The sequence below is a fragment of the Gymnogyps californianus genome, chromosome 4 (assembly GCF_018139145.2).
Source record: "Gymnogyps californianus isolate 813 chromosome 4, ASM1813914v2, whole genome shotgun sequence".
Taxonomy (NCBI): Eukaryota; Metazoa; Chordata; class Aves; order Accipitriformes; family Cathartidae; genus Gymnogyps; species Gymnogyps californianus.
Window position 1 is genome coordinate 14,010,733 of NC_059474.1, and position 19,332 is coordinate 14,030,064.

The 19,332-nt window shown below is 40.9% G+C and overlaps 1 protein-coding gene across 2 annotated transcripts in view; it reads right to left on the reverse strand.

Annotated features, from left to right (window-relative positions):
• Positions 1–2,993: 2,993 nt before the first annotated feature.
• EVC (EvC ciliary complex subunit 1) overlaps positions 2,994–19,332 on the reverse strand; it is a 58,361-nt gene continuing 42,022 nt past the window's right edge. The window contains exons 13-21 of one of the 2 annotated variants that reach the window (XM_050895738.1): positions 19,124–19,233; positions 17,600–17,810; positions 14,073–14,279; positions 13,124–13,268; positions 8,460–8,568; positions 6,377–6,503; positions 6,017–6,110; positions 4,701–4,812; positions 2,994–3,686 (exon numbers count right to left, since the gene is read on the reverse strand). In XM_050895738.1, the coding sequence (XP_050751695.1) occupies positions 3,605–3,686; positions 4,701–4,812; positions 6,017–6,110; positions 6,377–6,503; positions 8,460–8,568; positions 13,124–13,268; positions 14,073–14,279; positions 17,600–17,810; positions 19,124–19,233 (1,197 nt within the window). In that variant the 3' untranslated portion in view covers positions 2,994–3,604. The remainder of the gene's footprint in view (positions 3,687–4,700; positions 4,813–6,016; positions 6,111–6,376; positions 6,504–8,459; positions 8,569–13,123; positions 13,269–14,072; positions 14,280–17,599; positions 17,811–19,123; positions 19,234–19,332) is intronic. The other variant, XM_050895739.1, reaches the window with a different exon arrangement.

The window sequence follows — 19,332 nt, forward strand, 5'->3', positions numbered from 1 at the left end:
TAGAATGGCTCCCAAAGACTGCTGTAGATGCCACGATGGAGAGAGTGAAGGTGCTAATCTGGTGCTTGCCCTGGTGTTGGGTTACTGTGTGCACAGGCTGGATCAAAGGACCTTTATGTGTGACTTAGGAGTGCTTGTTTACGTCAGGAATGAAACTGCCCATATTGCACAGGAACTGGCACCAGCTTGAATGTCCCAAGTACAAGTTTTTTAGATTGCACGCCTCTTCAGTGTGGTCCAGGCCGCCTTTCAGCAGGACTTCTGCATGATTAGGCTTTCCACATTTTTCTATAGCAGAGGGACCATTTTGTGGACTATTGTGATTCTTGCATGATATACAATGCACTGAACGACTCTTAACACCATGCCTAGAATTTGAGATGAGATACACCCTTGTCATAAAGCTGTGAATGAGGTTGAGCACCACCATAAACTGTCGTAGTAATTGTTACCCTTGATGTTAAAAAAAGGAGAAAAAAGGCATGACATTTTTTCCCTAAATTTCTGCAGGAAGTGTTTTGGATATGTACCTGTAAAGCATGATCAAAGCTCCTTGTTAGCCTCTCCGGAATAAACTAAAGAGAGGGTGCTTTATAGAGTGACACTATAAAGCAAGTGTTTTGAGCTGCGACTGGCGCCTAGGTATCCCATTTTCCCCCAACTGACATCCACTATGCTGGAGACGGCTCTCAGCTGGCAAAACTGCTTAGCAGTTTATCTCCCAGGGACTCCCTAGGCACAATCCCTGGCTTGCAAGCAATTTCTACCATCCCTTAAAACACAGGGAAGATACAAAGTGGGGGGTGGGAGGGAAGCACTAAACATTTTGATAACACATCAGTAGGAAGGAATATTAGAATCATGGAAAACTTTAGGTTGGAAGAGGTATCATCTGGAGTCCAGCCTCCTACCCAAAGCAGGTCTAACTTCAAAGTTAGGTTGATCAGGGTGTTGTCCAGCTGAGAGTTGAAAGTCTCCAAGGATGGATGTTCTGCACTCTCCCTGAATTACATGTTCCAGCAATTCACCCATTTCATGGTAAAGAATTTTTCTTACTGATGAGTAACTGCAATGTCTGTGCTGAAACTTGTGACTATTGCAATAAGCTGTGCCCATTTGGCTGGTTATAAAGTATTTCACAGCATCAAGAAAAAATCTTGGTCTCTGTACTGATCTGTGTTGGCTCAGAAATAAGCAATCACATGGATTTAAAGTGAACTGAGGGGCCAGAGGTAAAAAACTCATTCTGTAATGTCAGGAGATGGGAGGGAGATCTTCAGCATCAGGATACAGATACTGACCGTTACTATGGTTAACACTGAAATAACATAACAACATAACATACCATAAAACATAACATAACAACATAACATAATGCCAGGGGAGGTTTAGATTGGATATCAGGAAGAATTTTTTCACCGAAAGGGTTGTCAAGCATTGGAACAGGCTGCCCAGGGAAGTTGTTGAGTCACTGTCCCTGGAGGTATTTAAAAGACGTGTAGATGTGGCACTTAGGGACATGGTTTAGTGGTGGACTTGGCAGTGTTATGTTTACAGTTGGACTCGACAATCTTAAAGGTCTTTTCCAACCTAAATGATTCTATGATTCTATAACGTAACAAAGTTTAACAGCGCTTAACTGAAGGGCAACTGTTGTGAGCTTAGCTTGGCATTTGCTACACTTCTTTCTTGGTCTAATGAAACTGTCTTGTTCAACATCTGCATCACTGACAGGGAGTGATGGCAAGTGCCATGCTAGGGATGAAATCTGCACACGACTTTAAACAGGACAGTGAATCCATGGAGTAACTCAAGGAGACTGAGAAGTCAGTAACAGGGGCAAGAGTAGCTGGTGTTTTGCCAGGAAACTAATGTGACTGCGGGAGAAAAGAAGAAACGCCTGTTTGTAGAAACTCCAGCCCAGGGATGCCGGGCAGATGGAGCAGCCACAGCGCCGGGCAGGGAGGTGCCCGCACCCGCGGCGGGGGGCAGCGGGGACTCGCGGGGGTCCCCTCCCTGGCTCCTTCCCGGTGCTCCCTGCCCGTCACCTCCACCAGCAAGGGGATGAAAACCCCGCTAGCTGCCCGGGAGAGGGCACTGCTGCCCTGTTTTTGGGAAAATCTGAACCTTTCCACGTTTTCTAATGGAGAGAAAAAGCCGTTTCAGCCCTGCCTAGCCAAAGGAGTCACAGTGCATCTGGGGTGACGCTGCTCGGGTGATTAGAGACCCCGCTCGGGTGATCAGAGACCCTGCCTGGGTCATTACGCTGCATTCTAAGTGTGACGGGAGCTGCTGCTGCTGCGCTGCGTGGTTTAAAACAACATCAGCTCTAATATTAAAAGCTTCCTTCTTGCCACCTATATAGAGCACACTGCAGAATTAAGAAGTTCAAACAGAGGTAAACAGGCTGCATCCATTTTAAAAAAAGCACAAGCAGCAACTAAAATGTCCAGATAGGAAGGCAGAGAGTCCATAGAGCCCCAGTACTGAAATACCAGAATCAAATGATTGAAGCGGTATAATGTAGAAAAAAAAATTTTTTACAATGATCAAGGTGAAAATTAACCATTTAACAACTGTGTGTAACATGCCTGGTAAAGTCATTTGTGTGGCGGCACTTTTGTCTGAGGTAAACTACGTAACTGATGTAGTATTTTCCATCATGCACCAAAGGACAGCCTTTTCGTTAGTAAAATGTATGTTCACCTTAAAAAGGCAGAAAATTTTCATTTCATGAAAGCTGTAAGACTCCTTAAGTGGGGCAATTTATTACACAATACAGGTGCTCTGTACAGCCAGTAAGAACTAGCTGCTTTGCATAACAAGAAGAATTCCCATAGGAAATGTAATGAGTGTAACAAAGTAAGTTGGAAACAAAAGAGTGTACTTAAGGAAGAAGACTAGAAACTGAAGCATAAAAACCAAAACAGTAAACTGGTTTTCTCTCATTCTTCATAAAAATAATAATTTGAAATCTGAGACAAACGCAGAGAAATACATTTATAAAAATCTTTGTACAAATTTAAAAAAGCATACATAGCCTTGGAAGCACTAAAATATAACAAAAGAGAGACCAAATGTAATCTTTTGATGTACCAATACCATCTGAAGTCTGTGTATGTATTCTTTACATTTCTATCTATTTTTGTTAGTCCAAAGCAGCAATCACAAAATATTAAGACCCAATCTACCACATTGAGGGCTCAAAAGCAAATGGTACATCACTATTGTAATGAAACCTTACAGAGATACACCGAGCTGGGCAACCAGCCTAGTGTGGATCTGTTCTCCTACAAGTGCACTTTCCTCAGGTACATTCCTAATATAAAACTATCTCCCCTTCACATTCCCCAAGCGATCTGGAAGAGCTTATATTAAAGACTTCCTTGTTCCTCCTTACCAAAACCAAGTGGGAATGTTTTATTAACAGCTAAAGGAAGTCGGGATTGATTCTTGGTCTGTAGCTAAAGAAGATTTTTCAGTTATTATTGATGTTCTTCGCTGTTCCTCAGTAAAGCAGCTCGGTAAGTATTTATAGCTGCTGAGATTCCCCAGAAGAATGCTTCGGTACTCTGTGTTCAGACAGCTCATATAAATGCTTTTACTACCTGTTGCCTCTTTTTTTTAGCGTCTTTGAGTTTTCCCTAGGTTCAGTCTCCCCTTCATGCGGACTCTCTAACCTCTCTCTGAAAGAAATAAACAAGAAAAATAAAATTGTAGACAGGGTTTTTAAAATGCTACAATTCTCTCTTAAACTAAATTAATTTTGATAAGAGAAGAAAGGCGCTTGCTATTTAATTATAACTTCTGCACTCGCTGGTTTCAGCTGCCTCTGTTGAGGCTGCCAAAACAAAGTTGCATAAAGATAAACGTTCCTTTGTTGGGTCCCTGTTCCCTACACATGTATCCCTTGTTGGCTGTGGGAAAGGAGTGTGTGAAAAGGGTTGATGCCATCAGGGAAAGGAGCCATCTCCTGAAGTCAGTCCCAGGCTGAGGTCACTCAGGGGATAAATACTTTTCCCCAAAGGCCTGTGGCTCCTGAGAACCAACTGTTTGCTTTGCCTGTCAACAGGATTTTCTCTGCTCAATATATCAAGCCCCAGCGACCAGCTGGCTGGTTTGATCTGCCCGTAGTAATCAGCTGGCATCTTTCAGGTTTGTAGCCATTTCTTCTCCTCTAGTTAGCACCCCAGCATAAGCCAACTGAAACATCTATCAAGAAAATAATTGTTAGAGCTGCTACCCTCATCAGCCAAAGACTGGCGCTTGCCTTTGTTCCTGAAATAAAGGTGGAAGCTGAAAGCCTAAATACCACAGACCATATTTTGGTTGCTACATGTCAGCCTAGTTCCATTGGATTCACTTGTCTCTGCTGATTTATGCTGTCTGTGACTCAGGTTTTAAAAAACCTAATTAAAGGAAATTTGGAAACAGTATCTCATTTCTCTATCTAAAATCAAAGTTATTTATAAAATACATAGCAGCACAGACAAGCAAACTCATATGATTTTCCTAAATTTAAAAAAGAATAAGGGGAAAAAAAAGGTCAAGTACATGTGAGAAGTAACTATTAAGGAAGAAGCTCGGCTAGTGTAGGCATTATATTTTGGGTTTGACTGACATACCTGCTTATGAAGTATATTTTGTACTGCTTTTTATAAGTAGTTTTTCACATACCATTTTTTTAGCCTCTACTGTACCTGTATAAGCCAGAAGTCAGTCCAGGGGGCTCTTGAATATTTTCATGAGAATCATCTTTGTCTGCTGATTCTGGTGACTGAAAGGTCTTTCTTTTTGAGTTTGGTTTTTCCCCTGAATTGCCAAATGCATGTGGATTAAAAAAAAAAGAGTCACATATAGTAGAGCTTGTTTGGTTTTGATTAACCTAAAGCAAAAAAATACACTCTAACACTTCATACCTACACGTTATTATTCCAAGGCAAGCATTCCACTTTACATTAGTCTAGAATATTGTTTTTTTGCTATCGGTTCGTTCTCAGACAGCAGAGCTTGAACTTTCACACTTGCTGAACACTGAAGTAAGTTTCCATGAGGTGCAACAGTTGAAAGCCCTATCATGTATTTTCCTAGCAAGTAATTGAAAATGGCTTTTTACTACCAGCAAACAGAAGAAAAGCCCATTCATAATTTTATGTGATTTGAATCAGAACAATCTGATGTTAAAAAGTCACTGTTTTTAAGGCCCTGAGCTAAGCTTCCACATGTGTCCCTGGGGTCACGGTGCCTACCAGGGCAAACAGCTCTGCATGCTTGAGAAACAACTGACTGGGGAGAGAGACTTCAAAATTGTCCAGGTGAGTGAGCTGCTTTTCCCATTTGGGCACCCATCTCACCTTTCAGCATCTTTCAAACGTAACGCCAAATGTTTCATTCTGATAATGACAGAACGATTGCATGGCTCAAAGAATGAGAATTTGCACACTCCACCCCAAATGTGGATCAGGAAACGCAACTGCTATTCTGATAATTTGTCCCTAAGGATTTCTTGAATAATGAATTAGTCTAATTTGTTAAAACTGCAGTAAATTCATGTAAATATTTCAAGTTCCCTGATTCAGCAAGATTTCACTTTTGAGCATGTGTGTGGGAAGGTGATCCTTCCATTCCACCAGGAGAATGAAAGCTGGGCGATTCAGCTCTGCTTCAGCTGTCCTCCCAAAGACTTAGTGATTGAGGAGAACAGAGTCATTTCTAAAGAACATGTTAAAGACATGAAAAACAATTCCGGTTTGAGCAAGGCAAAGCCTTACCTCAGTGGACACAATGTGATCTATTGGCTAAAGGACTGCTCTGAAGTGAGGAATGGTGACACTTATTGGTGGCTGTGCTACTGGCGAGCTGGGTGACCTTGGAAGGTTGCCTTACTTTTCTATATTCCGATAAGGGAAATGGCACTGATGAAAAATCTCTCCTGAAACTCCATTGTGTTATGTTGCAAAATATGCACTGATATGTGGAATGATGTGGTTTTTTTTACATTCAGGATTGTACCAACCTGCTGGCCTGCTCCTTTTGGAAGGCTTCTTCCTCACAGCCACTGGAACTCGGGCTAGCACAGCCAACTCGCTCACAAAGTCCTGCTCTGCTTCCTGCACACAAGGATAAACCAGAAGTCAGTTAACACAACACAGCTTGGTTCTGGGTTATGTTATTCTACATGTGGCATGACAAAAAAGGTGTATGTCATTGCAGAAACATGGGAAACAATATGGCTAGCATCAGGGAAGCGTTTCCTACAAGACAGTGGTGAATCTTAGCACTGGTTTCAACTAGGACAGCAAAGAGACCCTTACAACCTGTCCGACGTTTTGCCATGGACTGCTTCAGATCCGTGAGTCATTTTACCCTGATTTACCCTTAGCTGATTCTCCAACTCAGTTTCTAGGTGATGCAATCCCAGCAGCTTCTGTTTCAGAGACTCCAGACGAATTTGCTGCTGCAGTTCAAACTGAGCCAAAATCTTCTTCTGCTGCAGCATCATCCTGGTCAAGAGAAATTTAAAAGTACCGATGTTGTTCAGTTCAAGGGAGGAATACAATCCTGGCAAAATGTATTCAGACGATTTTGTAGAGAGAAAGACTCATTAACAATATTGGCCCATCCAGGTTCTGCTGGGACAAAAAATTTTGCAGTAGATTTTTAGATAGATTTACTTATTTTAATAACCTGCCTTGGCTCTCCATAGGATACAAGCTCGTTTTGGAGGCAGGAATTGCAGCAGGAGTTTGGGTTGTCCATGCCTGGACTTTGGGAGTTCAGCTCTAATGTTGAAGTCTGCTTTCAAAACCATTGTATGTTTCTAAAGTCAGCTTTACTGTCTGCTTGCCAAAGAGACAAGCTGTTAGAAGATCAGGTGTGAGGATAAGGGATTAAGAATTATGCATTTCATTCAGGGCTCTTCAGTACCAGGTTGAGACTGAGCCAGAAACATGGTAATTCAAAACTTGGCAACTGGGAGCACTGACAACTATATTCTTCGCTTGTTTTATTTTGCTGGTTAAAGATTAATATTAATACAGTAGAACCTGAATGGCTGCAACTTTGCTGAATCTGTATCTCTTCTGTTTTCTTGCCTGATCTACCTTGAAGCAATGCTGTCAATCACCCATTACATTCCTTAGGGAAGGAGATAACACAAATTGTTTCTGACATCTACACATAATGAAGTTGCTATTGTAATGGTCAATGCTTACAGAAGGTTAGCTTTCAAAATTTGCTTTTTGAACTCACATTCATAACCTTGCACCAAGGGCAAAAGGAAATAAAACAATCTATGCTGAATTTAATAGGAGTTAGACAAATTAACGGCAATTTTGTCATTAATTTACACAGGCCTGGGATTTGACTGTAAAAGAAATCATAATGGCAATAGGAAAACAGGTTTGATTACTCATGGTTATGAGACCAGCTTAGATACTGATTAGGTACATTCTTCAATACCATATTTTTGCTTGCATGAAGGCCAATTTGATTGTATTTTGTTTTAAGACACTAGAATAAATTATGGGAAAAAAACCTGAGACAACAGCTAGAAGTGAATTTATATGTCAGAATAAATTATAAACTTGATAATGAATAACTAACAGATCTTTTATGAAGCCCCTTATTACATGAATCTATTTCTATACTAATTCAAACAAGGATGAAAAACAGAAAGTGGGCAATGATTTCTTTCAATTTAGAAGTAACAGAATGTCTTAAAAAGGAATTAACCTCTTTACAATGTCAAAACTGCAGATACTGTGTTGTTCTGGATAATAAACCAAGAGTAAAGAAATAAAATGATTACAAAAATGTATCATGTGCATGCAAGTCATACAGCTTTTTAAGACAACTTATTCCTTTGGAATTGCAGTGCTTTTTGTCCGGACTCTAAGTTTCATAAAATCAGTAATGAATTAAATATGATTTTTATTTAACTAACATTTGAGGGATTCCACTCTAAATTTAGTGTAAGTAATCTTGATTGTCCAAGGCATTCACTGAAATCTCCTCGTCATTCTGAGTATTATTTATGCTTCAAATATTTTCTCTTCATTATGGTATATGTTTACTCAACAGCAAACTAACGAACACTTTCGAGGTTCAAAGCAGAAAAGATGGAACGTAATGAATTAGACAGCATCGGTTCCCATCCTACATTTATGTTAAATTTCTTTTAAAATTTGGCATATGTTTTGGCATTGTTTTTCATTCTCTCTTTTCAAACTGTCTATGTATAGTTCTTCAGTCTGTAATTAATGAACACCAAAAAGTTTATTTAATAAGAAAGTAATTATCTGAGATGAAAGGGTAGACGTAATTTGGCAACAGATATTTCTTTTCCATCAAAGACAAATATGAAATGCAAAACCAAGACATTTATTCAGCTAGACATTTATGTAGATCTGCAAACACTCACAACATTTAGAGTCAGCAGTGCTGCTGCCTGCTCTTACCTTTGATGGACTGTGGATGATACGTTCAGGAGGCCTTTGGTCTGTTTTTCTTTCAATGCCAGTTCATTCTCTTGTTTCTTCCTAAGTCTGTTCCTTTCACCTCTTTCTGCTGAAATAATGTTTTTGTAAAATCTGCTGCTCAAAATTACAAACTCTGAGTTGTGGCAACCTTACAATTTATGTTTTGCATCAGCACAAATTAATCCCTGTTCTAAGTAGTCTTTCCAAAGTTACTGCTCCTTAAGGATATCAAGTACTTCTTACACACTCTTGCTCTGCCACTGTGATCTGTTGCACGGACAATAGTTTGTGCATCATTTAGCTGAGATGGTAATGTCACTGAATTCCTATTCTCACCTACTTCTCCCACTAGGCTAACTGATTAACACAGAATTCAAAGCAGAAATTTTATGAAAAGACCTTGATGACTTAAGCAAGAACTGTAATACCTAAATGAAAAATGCAATATAAAGAAAACCTCTGCTCAGAGGCCACTTAGTCCTGGGAATGCCTAACTTCACTAGATGTCCCCTCATTTGATGGTGAAGTATTCTGGGTACTTTTGCATATGCTCACACTCTGCGAGTAACTTGGCGTTTATCTGCTGAGCAGGCTCCTGACTCTTGCCCCTGAAGTCCTGCGTGGCAGCAAGGCTTGGGGCATGTCTGACAGATAGGACTCATTTCCTTTCACCACTGCTTTTAAATAAAATGCAGAAAGATGGAGATGGACGGGTACGTAACAGATTAGGGTACATAACATTCATTTGGGGAGCACCTGACCCCTTCTGAATGCTCAGAGAGGCTGACAGGCACCTCTCCTACTGACGGCACCATCCGGGAGCAGTTACTGGCTGTACTCTAGGCTGGGCTAGGCTGGCTGGGCAAGGGGAGGTACTCTCCACCTTTTTTCCTGTGGCTGTGCCAGACAGACCATAAATTCAGATTTACTAGGCCAAGCAATGCCCAAAGAAGCAAAATCCTCTAGCCTGACATTAAGCACAGTCACTGGGAGAGAGAAGCCCGGCATTATGGTCCTGTACTGTGTTTGCGTGGCAAGGTTTTGGTAGCGGCGGGTGCTACAGGGGTGGCTTTTGTGAGAAGCTGCTAGAAGCTTCTCCTATGTCTGACAGAGCCAATGCCAGTCGGCTCCAAGATGGACCCATCTCTGGCCAAGGCCGAGCCCATCAGCGATGGTGGTAGCACCTCTGGGATAACATATTTAAAAAGGGGAAAAAAAAGCCTGGGCAACTGCAGCCGGAGAGAGGAGTGAGAATATGTGAGAGGAACAGCTCTGCAGACACCAAGGTCAGTGAAGAAGGAGGGGGAGAGGTGCTCCAGGCACTAGAGACTCCCCTGAAGCCTGTGGTGAAGACCATGGTGAGGCAGGCTGTCCCCCTGCAGCCCGTGGAGGTCCACGGTGGAGCAGATATCCACCTGCAGCCCGTGGAGGACCCCACGCCGGAGCAGGTGGATGCCTGAAGAAGGCTGTGATCCTGCGGGAAGCCCATGCTGCAGCAGGCTCCTGGCAGGACCTGTGGACCCGTGGAGAGAGGAGCCCACGCTGGAGCAGGTTTGCTGGCAGGACTTGGGACCCTGTGGGGGACCCACACTGGAGCAGTCTGTTCCTGAAGGACTGCACCCCGTGGATGGGACCCATGCTGGAGCAGTTCGTGAAGAACTGCAGCCTGTGGGAAGGACTCACATTGGAGAAGTTCGTGAAGGACTGTCTCCTGTGGGAGGGACCCCACGCTGGAGCAGGGGAAGAGTGTGAGAAGTCCTTCCCTTGAGGAGGAAGGAGCAGCAGAAACAATGTGTGATGAACTGACTGCAACCCCCGTTCTCCATCCCCCTGTGCCGCTGGGGGGAGGAGGTAGAGAATTCCGGAGTAAAGTTGAGCCCAGGAAGAAGGGAGGGGTGGGGGGAAGGTGTGTTTAAGATGTGGTTTTATTTCTCATTATCCTACTCTGATTTGATTGGTAATAAATTAAATTAATTTTTCCCCAAGTCAAGTCTGTTTTGCCTGTGACAGTAATTGGTGAGTGATCTCTCCCTGTCCTTATCTTGACCCACGAGCCTTTCGTTATATTTTCTCTCCCCTGTCCAGCTGAGGAGAGGGAGTGATAGAGCAGCTTTGGTGGGCACTGGGTGTCCAGCCAGGGTCAACCCACCACAGGTCCTTACTCCAATTTAGCTATCACTGAATGAAGTACATAAGAAATTTCCTATGTGGCCATTCTAACCCCAGGGCTATCACATAGTAGGTGGCTCTATTGTCAACACTGTTTTTTCCATCTTGTGTTTTAGACAGAGAAGTTATGAGAGTATTTGGTGAGTAGGATCACACTCTCAGTGTGGTAATCATGCTTGGAGATGACCTAACAGATCAGCCCCTTCTGAAAAGGAAGAAACATGGCTGCTCTGCCTCCTGGCTGAGCTTGGATGGAAAGTAGTTGGCTGGCTAGCAGGCCTTAGGGCGTCCTGGCTGTGCCCCGGAGCAGAGCTTCAGGCTGTTAAGAATCACAGAGAGAAATTTAAGTGCTTCTGGGGCCAATACAGAAGTGGAAATGAGAAAGGAGTGGGGTTCTGCATCACAAATTTGGACTTAGGTTAAAGAAGGACTTACAGGTACTAAAGCATCAAAGTCCCTTATTAGATGGTAGTGCTCACTCCTAACGTAAAAAGCATCAACAAAGCTGAACTAGTTAGTTGTTGATACTGAAAATCTCAGCCGGGCTGCAGCATGCACATGTAGGTTTGCAGTATTTTTTCACTGTAGCGGTTCATTCATTCTGTGAATTTCAGCTGGGTTTCTCTCTGGCCACCCAAATCTAAAACACTCCTGCTTTTATTACCAACATAAATACTCTCATCCTCCCTCATGCCTGTAGGCTTACATTGCAGCAGAAAGATTTTCTTTTTCTTCAGTTGAAAAGAAAATGTGCTCTGCTTACACATGTAATTTTCTTCCTTGTAGTTCGTGGAACACCAATACAATGAAACAATAATATATCCACACAAACTCCAGGAGAAAAAATAATCTAAATAAGCAATCACCAGAAGGCTGACTGCGGTTCTAGGAGTTAACTGGGAGACCAGTTGAGAGCAATATCAAAACACTGATGAAGCAGAACATTCAAGTGTGTAATGACATCCATCTCAGCTCAGATCAGAAGAGCATTCTGGAACAGGCTTCAGTTTTAATTCCTGCTTAAAGGAACTCAAATCAAAGGGATTTTAGACATGGTAGTTGGCTGAATCAGAGCCAAAGAGGTCTTCCGAGGGACTCTGTGAGAACTTAAGTAACTGACTGCCTTGCTAGCTGCCAATGTCTAAAATACAGACTGTCAAAAATCCCCGCACAGGTTTTGCCTTACCCTAGCACTTCAGCTTCCAATATTGAAGTCCTCAAGGTTCACAACAGGGCATATCTAGCTACTACTGGGCCTCACAAACTCTTCCTACCAACTCATCTCTGGATCTCAGCCTTGAGTGGATACGTCTGTTCCTCTTCAAAAACTCTGTTCTGTGGTTGAAGAATCTTTCCTATTTAAAATTGCCAACTCTATTTTTAGAAAAAAAAATCCATTCCATGTGTCTCAAATACTTAGCCTCTGATGCTATTGCCATTTTGCTAACTTGCTAACTTCAGTTAATGCCAACAGCCTTCATCCAGGGGAGGGGAAAGTGTTTACAAAAGAAACCAATAATCACAGCTTGTTTTTGTTCTCCTGTCCTGAAGGAACTGAGCAATTAAAAATAATTCCAGGAGAAACTGCCTGTATTTATGTGAGATCCAGCAGCTCATAAACCTCTTCAGCAGTTTCACAACCTGTGAGGGTCATGGTTGACAGCTAAGAAACAATGCAGTAGCTCACAGAGTGTTCCAGGATGGGCATGCTTGGCTTTTTGGTGTCTCCTCTAGTGCATTTCCTCAACTTCAGAGACAACAACATTTCACTGAACCAAAAAAAAATGAATGAATATAAGAATCTACTCCCCAAAGCTGAGGGCAGTCACCTCAGAGGAAGCAGACTGTCTGCCAACGATGTTTACGTTTTCCAACATGGGAGCAGGGATTGCAAACCCAGATCTCGTCCCTTCCAAGGAAAAGATTCAGCTTGTAGCCGCCTGTCATATACCCTCTCTCTCCCCCATGAATATTTGATTCATTGATTCATCTTATTTGCATATATTAATATGCAAGGTTGAACAGTGTTTATGGTAGACGTTGGCTGTACAACCTAATACTTGTACAACTCTTTGCTTTCTAAATTGTTCTGCCTTGTGTTGAGGTTTGGAGCACCAGAAAATCAGCTGCTGGTGGTTGTGACTATGGTGGTATCTCTGATCTTAGCTTGGTGAACCGGAGTTCGTGGTTGAACTATAATCTCCAACACTGGGTCACTGTTCTGTGTGTGTCTGTATCAAACTTCGAGTAACAGGGTCCTGCATCTACAACTGTAATTCAAGTAATTATTAATAATAACAGTTCTACAATTTCTCCTTCAAAGATGGAAATGGACCTAAACATTCATTTTGCTTTGTTGCTTACTTTAAATAACAGATTTCTCTTATCCTTAAAAGCAATCTTTACAGTGATAAGAGAATTAATTTATCTGTTAAAAAACAGAATTATCTTACAGTTGTCAATATCATACGTACCTTGTAAGGATTTCAATTGTTGAAGCTTCTTCCCTTCATAGCCTTCTGTGATTTTTCCTAATTGCTGATAGTAGTTTTGCACCAGTCTATTGATATTATTGCTGGTCCCATACACACTTTCTACAGCAGCTTCCACCAGTCTCTCCTGTATTACATAGTACAAGTCACAATTCATTTTCTAAGTCAAAAACTGAAGTGTTTTGATCTGTCTAAAACTGAAGACCCAATCTAATTTTGTATGTGCACACAAAATTGTGAGTTTTGTGCTTTAAAAATCTGGCAGACTGAGACAGTGGAAAACAGGTATTTCTATTTATCCACCGAACATTTCAACATGAAAAATTGCAGTAAAATCTTTCTAATGTGCCTTACCTCCATCTGGGAAGGGGCCATTCCCCTATCTGTTCAATCTCTATAGCCCATTTTACCTGTCAACCTGACTGCCAGCAAAGTAAATCAATGTATGTGTAGCTCAATTACAACTTTCCATTATACAGAAAATCCAAGTATTTACTTTGGAACAATTTTATTAACCTATGAAACAAGTTTTATTTTTATTTAATTATTTATCTATGAATTAATATTAAGCTGTTAATATACAAGTACTATTAATTAACCATAAAGCCTTCATCAGTAGATAACCACCTCCATTTCTTCCTCATTTTTGTTATTCTCTGTCATCAAGAACTGTCTCAATTTTTTTTATGTTCCAGGGTTTGTCTTAATAAAACCTGTTTTGGCTGCTATACCAAGTCACTAGAAAATACTGTACTTCTACATATGTGTTAGTTTGTAAATACTTTGCACGGTATCTTCAGTTTTAACACAGGTTCTAATGGTCTCCTACTGATACTTCTAGGCTTAGGGTAATGCATAAATGAAATTGCCTTCCATTTTAGCAAAGTAGCACTCATTTTGTTTGGAAAACCGCTATTGAACATTTCCATACCTTGAAGTCCTGCCCATCATCTGAACTCCTTTTTCCAGCTTCCTGTCGGGCATGCTGCAGCAGTGTCCGCCCAATCACCTGCTCCATGTGCTGCTGAAGAAACTGAAGAGCTTCTTGGATTTCTGTGACTAGCTGCTGGTGAAATTCTAAATGAGTTTGCTGCGTTTCTTCCTCAAGCTTTTCCTCCTCTTCCAGAATGTGGGACTCCTGGTAATCAGACAAAAAGATAGCACTGCCATTTAAATACGTTGACAAACTTAAGTCAGCTTCACTTTAAAAGAAAGTCCTACACCCATTCACCAAACATCCTGTTTTAATACTTAGAATAATCTAATTTCCAGTGGAATTTTATGTACAGTCATTTAACACATTTGTCTTTGCAACAAAGCTATTGCCTCTGTCATGATATGTACAATAACAAACAGCTGCATCCTGTCCCATCAGTCATTTCCAAGTGACGCATTCCTATCTTTGTATTCTGTACTGTTGAATTTGGTCTTACTTCTATTAAAAATATGAACAATCTAGGTCAAATATCCTGAGTCCAGTAAGGGATAATTGTGGATGCCTCGAAAGTGCACAGGAACAAGGCAAGTATACAATTATGCACCTGGAATACTCGTACAGTTTGTGAGGTCTACCTGAGAAAAAGTTGGTATATTGGTACTTAGGACTCTTGGGAGGGGTCATGAATGTGTTTAATAGCACTTGGAAACCATCTGCACTCTTGGCATCTACAGCATCCTGTGGTGGTGAGTTCTACAGCTTATTCACACATTTCTTAATTTTGAACGTGCCATCTAATAGCTTTGCTCGGTGCTCTCTTCTTTTATTAGAAACAAGTGAAAAATTGTGTCCTATTCACATCTTTTATGCCAGTTTTAAAACCTATGATATTCCAGAAGACATCTCTTTTTTAGGCTGAAGAGTTCTAGTCTCTTGAGGTCTTTGGACCATCCTTGCCACCATTTTCTATGCTGCTTTTTAAATCCACTTTCCCTCTAAACTCTCTTTAGCACACAATAGTATACACTCACCAGCATGACCTGTTCTGTCTTCCTTACGTGTATTAGTCTTCCATAGATTGCCTTCTATTGAGTTGCTGATGTCCCTCTTATATTAATATTCTCATTTAAGGCTAAATAACATTAAATTATTCCGGGGGATTTGACAGTACCTATTCGATGCCCTCTTGGAAATAAGAAATGCAAGTAGAAAAAGAACCTACTCTGCCCACATTCATCTGTAGAAAATAATGATGTCCCTATTAATGCTGGGTTATTCTGACATGTCTTTATTTATAGCTCAGACAGACGTTTTTGATGGGTTTTTTTAGACAGTCGGAATGTCATTAAACTGTTTCTCTGTTTTTTAAGAGACCTAATGTCATGTTATCATGTCCAAGCTAGGATTCTTTAGTGTTGTTTTACATTTTATATGAAATCAACAGATAGACATGACACTGTCTACCGGTCTAAAACTGGCACAAGCTAAAATTAAGTTTAGTTCAAACAACACATATGTCTAAAACTCTGGTTGAGTGTCTGTAAATTAACCTTTTCCTTAACTCCTTATACATTGGTTCTAGTTTTGGAGGTTGTTCATAACATTTTTTTCTCTCTGACTTTTCACAATTCCACATCTAGGCCCTACTTCTTTGGCAGCAAGGATCTTATATGTGTATTTTTAGGCGCTTCCTTGTGAGATGGGTTTTAGCTGGCCTTGGAAAGAGGCTGTAATGGAGAGAGGCCAAAGGAACAGTAATACCTGGGGACATTTCATTTTTGTTAGGGAATACTGTGATTGCATCAATTAAGTCCCTGTGGGAGCTAAGTGAGAGGGAGTAGTGGAAAACACGTAATGAGGAATGCAGTCATATGCATTTGTTCTTTATTATATTTTATTTCTTCTGAAGGTTAATGAGATTTTGAGATTTTCACACTTAACAGGAACAACTTCAACAGAAGTATCAAATATGGAAATGGCAGCAGACAGAATTTCCTTATTCCTCTTCCAAGTGGAGAATTAGGGTTTGTATTATGCAAATCAAAATTAGAGGGATGCAAATATTATCTCTCAGCTAATTACACAGCGACAGCATGGAGCACAGAGCTGCAAAGTGTTGGATGGGTTCAACCCGTACGTGCAGCAGCAGCGGGTTGGTCAGGGGCTATCACTGATGCCCGCTAGGAGGGTCCTCTGAGGTTGAAATCTGAAACTCGGTGTTGTTCTAGGTAAATATCCAATGCAGATAAGTAAATAACTGTCGTGGTTTAACCCCAGCCGGCAACTAAGCGCCACACAGCTGCTTGCTTACTCCCCCCACCCAGTGGGACAGGGGAGAGAATTGAAAGAAAAAAAAAAAAAACCTCGTGGATTGAGATAAAGACAGTTTAATAGGACAGAAAGGAAGGAAAAATAATAATAGTAATAATATGACAATAATACTACTAAAAGAATTAGAATATACAAAACAAGTGATGTACAATGCAATTGCTCACCACTCGCCGACAGATGCCCAGTTAGTTCCTGAGCAGCAATGTGCCCCTCCCAGCCAACTCCCCCCAGTTTATATACCGGGCATGATGTCATATGGTATGGAATATCCCTTTGGCTAGTTTGGGTCAGCTGTGCTCGCTGTGTCCCCTCCCAGCTTCTTGTGCCCCTCCAGCCTTCTTGCTGACTGGGCATGAGAAGCTGAAAAATCCTTAACTTAGTATAAACACTACTTAGCAACAACTAAAAACATCAGTGTGTTAGCAACATTATTTTCCTACTAAACCCAAACCACTGCACTATACCAGCTCCTAGGAAGAAAATTAACTCTGTCCTAGCTGAAACCAGGACAATAACCAAAACCACTTAATGCATTAACCCTAAAAAACACAGTCATAAACACATTTGAAAGCAACCTGTTGGAATATCAAGTCTAAAAATCCCTTAAACTTTCTCCCATATTCTTGACCTACAGGAGCCAGATTATTTGGAAGGATGTCACGGGAATGGATGCTGAGCATCTCATGGACAGAGGAGAAAGAAAAAAAGAATGAAAAATGATGACAGTATAGAAGAAGTTGCTAGGTCTGGTGGAGGAAATAATTTCTTCTGATGCTCAAGTAAGAACTTTTCAAGTGCATATCACGATCCCTACCAGAATTAGTAGGAGTTTATCTTACCCTGAAGCAGTAACTTGTGTAGAAGTCCTTCACACAGGTTGGCATGCCTTCTTTCATTAGTACTTTCATATAAAATAAACAGCTGAATAAGCTTGCTATGATAACATATATCACAGACAGCTAGCCAGCAGATAAAGTATTAGCGAATTTAAAATGTCTGCCCAAGCTAAAACAGGCACACTCAGGGACCTCCTATGCCAGCAGTGGGTGCATTTTTGACAGAGAATATTATCCTTTCTGCTTGGAACGTGAACGTTTTTATTTTTTGAGATCTTCTATGGCTACTTCTAATGCCAGACATCATAGCATATGAGACCTCTGGAGGAAAAATCACATGGACCCTGTACCTACCACTGCCTTCTGTAACTGCCACTGGTCCTCATCTTGGCAGGGGGAGGATCCCTTCTGGAGGGTATGTTGCTCTCTCAGTTCCTGAAGCAAGCTCTTCTTTCTGGACAGTCTCATGCAGGCCAGGGCTGCCATTCCAACTCTTCGGAGGGTTAACCTTCTAAGTACTGAATACAGCAAAAGTCGGTGTTTTTGCAATATATAGTTAACAGACCTGTGAAAAGGACCATTAAAAATCAATCAGCTAAGCTGCTGGCTTATTGGGCACACCTGTGTTCAGCAAAGTCACTGCTCAAAGAGGACAAGAGTTACTATTCACTCTGTGTAATGTCTTCTCATACAAAGCATGCCTTGGAAAGCTGCTCAGGTGTAAAGAATGGGTATTGCTGCGACAGACTTCTAGTTCTGTCACACTGAAATTAAATTAAAATAAAAATAGGAGGAAAGCAGATAAATAATCATCTATAATTACATAATAAAAGTTTTTTTAATAGGAGACTTGAAATAAGATGAAAATAGAATGTAATCAGAACTACAGGAAAGTTATTTCAAGAAAATGCAGGACAGCATATGTTGGATTAACAAGGTGGCACACTGAAGAGACATTGAAGAGGCTAGTGTTAGCTGGCAGGGCAGACATGGTTGAAGCAAGTTTGCAGTGAATTTTAAACAAGAGTAAATTTTGAAGTTGATTCTGGACCAGGTGAGTGAAATCTGTGTGCACATTTGGGATGACATTGTTTGTGCCTGTATCTAATTTGTGTGTATGTGTAAGACATCGTGAGCTCTCTAGATACCAAATGTTGGGAAACATTGAAGTCAGAAAACATGAAAAAGTGAGGTTGAACTGAAAAGTAGAGCCAAAATAACAGAGTGCAATGGCAATAATACCAATATTCCAAATAGACAAGTCTTCAAATGCTTTGATCTTTGGTAATGTGAAGACCATGGTAAATGAAGTCATTTGATATCTTAATTAAAACAAGGCAGATAACACAGAACTGTGGTTTTTTGAGAAGTATCTCTATCAAAGAGATGTTTAGCTGGACAAAGATGCGATAAAACTAAAGGTTTCCTTGGTGAATACAGACAGAATGCAAGAGAGGAATCATTATCATGCAAAGCGATGGTCAGTGGTATTGTAATAGCAGAAACCAAAGGTAGAGCTGAATGGTGCTGGACTGAACATTTTATCTTGAAGAATATTCAAATCCAATGTGACATACAGAGTGCAAAGAGAGGCTGGTTCAAGATTAGAAATCACTCACATAGGAGTAGGTACACAGAAAGCACACCACTTGACTAATCACAGAAGACTATTTTTTCTACTTACCAGCAGTCATGGTATCTCTGGTTTTTTAAATTTGTTTTTGATACTCAGACAAAAAACTGGAGTAACTGCCTCTCTGTTGGAAGATGTTCATAATCCCTCAACACTGCTTTCCACAATGTAATGTACACAAGTTTTTATCTGTGCATGCAGCAGTGCAGTTTTACCCCACTGCTTACTGATAAAACCATGCTTACTCATCACTGACGCATCCTAGTCTGCTTACGACATCTTGAATTATCTTCTCTTGTTTCTCAGACAGGTGCTTTTGCATCACAGCAGACAGAGCATATTCCTTTATCCATAGCTAAAAGCAGGGGAAAAAAATTACAATCGTAACATACTCTGATTTCAGTCATTCTAGTCACCACATTAAGACACGGGCTTATTTGATGTTATTTTGCTA